The 5,090-nt window shown below is 37.2% G+C and overlaps 1 protein-coding gene across 1 annotated transcript in view; it reads left to right on the top strand.

The window, feature by feature from the left end:
* The first annotated feature begins 1,755 nt into the window (after window positions 1-1,755).
* Window positions 1,756-5,090, top strand: part of fbxw2 (F-box and WD repeat domain containing 2) — an 8,531-nt gene continuing 5,196 nt past the window's right edge. Inside the window, exons 1-3 of the mRNA XM_051109993.1 lie at window positions 1,756-2,192; window positions 2,791-3,300; window positions 4,033-4,227. Of these exons, the coding sequence (XP_050965950.1) occupies window positions 2,811-3,300; window positions 4,033-4,227 (685 nt within the window). The 5' untranslated portion in view covers window positions 1,756-2,192; window positions 2,791-2,810. The remainder of the gene's footprint in view (window positions 2,193-2,790; window positions 3,301-4,032; window positions 4,228-5,090) is intronic.

Below are 5,090 nucleotides of genomic sequence, written 5' to 3' on the forward strand. Positions count from 1 at the left end.
CTCCCTGAACCTTGTTTCTCTAAGCATATATCAAAAATATCTTATCTGCTTTCAGGCTAGGATCCAAACACATCTCTTTGGTCTCATTGATATTCCTAGGCTTAGAATTAAGATTTGTGAGAATGCTACCATATGTACCAAGGGCTTTCTGGCTATTTTTCAGATTGATTTGTGTTTATGTCCTTAATTTATTTTCATTATTTATCCATATTCATTTGTTCTTTATACAGTATTTTCTGTACATATGCACATCCTAGGCTAAAACCTGAACTGGGTAGTAACTTATTACATGCAATCTGGATTACGTAGTCAGTAGATTAAGGTACATTTTAAAATACTCATAATCAGACTACAGTTACTTTTTTATTGTTTACATGATTACATAATATTCAAACAATAGCAATAAAAGATTCATTTAAATGTTCCATTCTAAAGTAGCCTACTGCTTATATACAATCAGAAAATCTTCAGTTTTGTGTACATTCACAAAAGGCAGAATCATTTGTGATTCACTGAAGTGATTCAACAGTGCATCAGCTACTGATGAGCACATTCATTTTTATTTGATTTATCACATGATTTATTTAGCCATGTATTACTATGTCTTTGGAAGGGCTTTTGTTGGAAGGTTATTTCTTATTTACATGTAATGCAGGAACTCTTTTACCTAATACATTTGAAGTACCCCTGAGATTTTAAAATAAATATTTTAATAATTAAGTATCACATTTGCATGTTCACAGTTTCTGACATAGGTTAATGGTCAAATAACATGAAAGTAAACAATAAAATGTTTTATTTTACAATAATTTTGATGTTATCATTTTAATTTGACATATTTATGCTTTATGCTTTTTAGCTTTCCTTTAAACTTACAAACTCCCTGCAGTTCCTTTACAAGCAATGGATGGAATATATTTTCTTACTCTTTGTCTTTTTTATATGAATATGAAAAAGATTATCCTGTTTAAATCATTGTGATAAATGTGCTAGAAAGTAATAAAAAAGTACTCTGATTATATTACCTAAAATTACTAACTACAATTTTTGTCATGTAATTCGGAATCGGATACAATTTGAAAGCAATACACCCAGCTCTGTATTTAATAATAAGAATGTTATATTCAAAACATCCTGCAAAATATATATCATGAATTCCGCAAAAATATTAAGCAGTAGTCTGTTTTCAGCATTGATAATAAGAAATGTTTCAAAATAGAATGATTTCTGACACTCAAAATTCATGCTGCAAATTTCACCTTTTACATCACTAGAATAATTTCCGTTTTTAATACATTAAATTCGAAAACAGCTATTTTATATTTTGTAATACTATTTTACAGTATTACCGATTTGCTATATTTTAGCATACAATACTACTTTTAAACACGCCAAAAAAAATGTAAAGCATATACGAATTACAAAGAGTATTTGGATACTAAATAATATTTAACCAACCACGCCGCTTATGACTAACCTTCACAGTTTGTTATCAAAGTGCGTCCCCTGTTGACCATCAAACGATGTGCGCCATATAAACACATTTGTGTGACTTCTAACTCGATCAAAACTATATCTAAATATATATATAAACTATATTTAAACTCAGTCATATTAGACTCATGCATAATGTCTCATCGCATTTTGCATACAGTATTAAAGTACTGCAAACTCTTTCAATGTTTTGAAAAAGTGACAGGCGGCGGACACTCCCCCTGACTTCCTCCCGCTCGTGTCAAATTGCTCGTCCCGCTACTTCCTGTCGCTGTAATTCCTCATTGCTAACGGAGGCTCCCTGTCTTAGCCTAGCTAGCTAACTCCACAAACAGAAAAGAACAACAATAAATGTACTTTAAATTAACGTATGATATTACGTTTTAAAATAATACAGCCGTTAAAATGTGAACGAATAGAGAGCTAATGAATTTTTAAGAACAAACCGTTTACGTTAGATTTAAATATTGTATGTTATAATGCTAGCTCAGGACTCTACAGATTTGCCTGACGGCAGCTAGCGGAGAGTTTCGCCGTTTTTGTGTCGCGAAAATTAGATTGTCACTAGACAAGGCCAGATTGTGACTCAACAGCAAAAATTAAAGTTTGTCGTTTGTAAAGCGAAATCGATTTGCGTTGACACCTGTTAGCTAGCGCGGCTAGCTAGCGCTCTCCTCACCCTGATTCTACTGGAAATGGTGAGTCGTTCTTGTCTTCTCTATTCAAGTATTACCGTTAAGCTTGAGTTAATAAGGTATATTATTAATGTATAGCTGCTGGTCCTGCTCTTAAGACTGGTTTGGGCAAAAAGGAGCATTTTTTTATCAAGTTTTTGGCCTTCGAGCTAGCGAATGTGTTTTAGCAAGTGTGTTTGGAAACCAGAGAGCTGCATTCCTGTTACATGACAGCTTGTCAGTTTCTCTGCAGAAAGCTGTGTAAGCATGTCAGCCGAGTAGTCATGGAGATCTCTCGTTTTTGTGCGTGAGGCACATTTTAATCTTTTCCGTCATGTTTTGGTTTTTCAAATAAATTAGTACCTCAGCATGCTGTTTTATACGATTTAAAGCTATGCAGATTACATTACCATTACTCAAAGGTTGCATCAGAATGGAATATGGTCGTTTTCCCTGATAGGCATCCATTATGTAATCTGAAGGTGTTTTCTTTTTTCGTACTTCCTTTGGTGCTGCAACTGTAGTATTGTTATACTCTGTATACAAAGCACTGTTTATTCCACTCCATTGTTTTTCAAATGCAGTGCAATAAGTCTGATTTGATCAGTTTATGTGTCAACAGGTAGACGCCCTCATGTGCCCATGGAAAAGGCGGCTTTCGAGGGGTGGCTGGAGTCGGTTTCCACCACCTTCCTGGCGCTAAGTGACCAGCAGCGCAATCAATCGCTGGACCACCTTATCTCACTAAGCGGCGCCGCCCAACTGCGACACCTGTCCAATAGGCTGGAAGCACTGCTGAAGCGAGATTTCCTGCGCTTGTTGCCATTAGAGCTGGCCTTCTACCTGCTGCGCTGGCTGGACCCCCAAACCCTGCTTACCTGCTGTCTGGTGTGCAAGCAGTGGAATAAAGTCATCAATGCCTGTACAGAAGTGTGGCAGAGTGTGTGTCGAGACCTGGGCTGGCGCATCGATGAGTCCATCCAGGATGCGACACACTGGAAAGGTGTTTACCTAAAGGCCAAACTGCGCATGAAGCAGCTAAGGGAGGAGGATGCTTTTGAGACAAGCTCACTCATTGGGCACAGTGCTCGGGTATATGCTCTCTACTACCGGGATGGGCTCCTCTGCACAGGTGCGTCATTTTTATAGTTGTCTGTCCTAGTGGGTGTGGTCAAAATGAGATCTGTTGTGATGTTAAAGTCACCATAAAATCCCTAACTAATTTCTAAATGCATCTTATTGTTCTTATCATGAATGATTCATGCCTGCATATGTTTTGGCATTGAGCTTGTAATTTTTAATCCAGTTTCTAATATAGCTCAATTTTCCAGTGAAGCGGCAGACTTCACTCATTTCCACCAACATCCTTTTGTTAAAAATCGACTTCAAACTCGCATTCAGAGCTGCCTCCATCCAATCATCCATTTTCGATAATCTGTTTCTCTCGGATGTACCACAATACTACAGAAAGGATCTGTCGCTACTTCCTTTGCATGCAGTATTAAATGGTGTTTTATCCCATACATTAGTTCAATTTAGTCTCCAGTGTAGAGCTGAATAAGTTATTGTGCTCCGTATGGATTCATGCATTCATATATGTTAATCTGAAATTAGAAATCCGAAGTAGTTGGTTTATGTAAAGCTATCTATCTTGGTTTTTATAAACTGAACTGAATATGGCTGAAGTTTTGTTCTTTTTACAAAGCCATATTTACTCCACGGCATTAAAACAACACATACTGTGAGGGAATCCAAGTAAGTCATTAAATTCTGGTGAACTATGGGTAATAGTCTGAAGATATTACTTGTTTTTAATGACAGTCACGTTTGGTGGGGCACTGATCAAACACGTCCTTCCCCTTAGGTTCTGATGACCTGTCAGCCAAACTATGGGATGTCCGCACAGGGCAGTGCGTCTACGGCATCCAGACCCACACTTGTGCCACTGTCAAATTTGATGAGCAGAAACTGGTGACAGGGTCTTTTGACAACACCATTGCATGCTGGGAGTGGAGCACTGGTGCCAAAATCCAGCAATTCCGAGGACATACTGGGGCAGGTTGGTGTTAAGTTCTCAAAGTTTTTCCAGCTAATGGCAGAAAGAAGATGAACATTAAAGGAGAAGTCCACTTCCAGAACAAAAATTGACAGATAATGTACTCACCCCTTGTCATCCAAGATGTTCATGTCTTGAGGGAAACATTTCAGGATTTTTCTCAATATAATGGACGGGTATGGTGCCCCGATAATGAACTTCCAAAATGCAATTTAAATGCGGCTTCAAACAATCCCAAATGTGATTGTAAATGATCCCAGTCAAGGAAGAAGGGTCTTATCTAGCAAAACAATCGGTTAGGTTAGGGTATGTTGAAAAACTCCCATCTCATGTTCTTCCTCAACTTCAAAATCGTCTTATATTGCTGTTTTACCTTTTTTATTGAAGGTGTTTGATCTTCTTTGCATGTTCACTGTGCAAAGACTGTGTCGGTACTTCTGCAGTGATGTAGGATGATTTTGAAGTGATTTTTGAAGTTGAGGGAGAAAATGCAATTGGAGTTTTTCCCTAACTTACCCTAACTGTCTTAAAACAGAATACACAGAGTTCAGGGAGAGCAAGACAAGATGAGCGTTTGAGATTAAAAAGTATTTAAATTGTATTTTTTTTCATGAAAATAACTGATCGTTTCACTAGAAAAGACCCTTCTTCCTCAGCTGGGATTGTTTACAACTGCATTTCGGATCGTTTGAAGCTGCATTTAAACTGCATTTTGGAAGTTCAAAATCAGGGCACCATACCACTCCATTATATGGAGAAAAATCCTGAAATGTTTAACTCAAAAAACAATTTCTTTACGGCTGAAGAAAAAAAAGACATGAACATCTTGGATGACAAGGGGTGAATACATTATCTGTAAATTTTGT

The sequence above is a fragment of the Labeo rohita genome, chromosome 5, assembly GCF_022985175.1.
Source record: "Labeo rohita strain BAU-BD-2019 chromosome 5, IGBB_LRoh.1.0, whole genome shotgun sequence".
NCBI classification, from domain to species: Eukaryota; Metazoa; Chordata; class Actinopteri; order Cypriniformes; family Cyprinidae; genus Labeo; species Labeo rohita.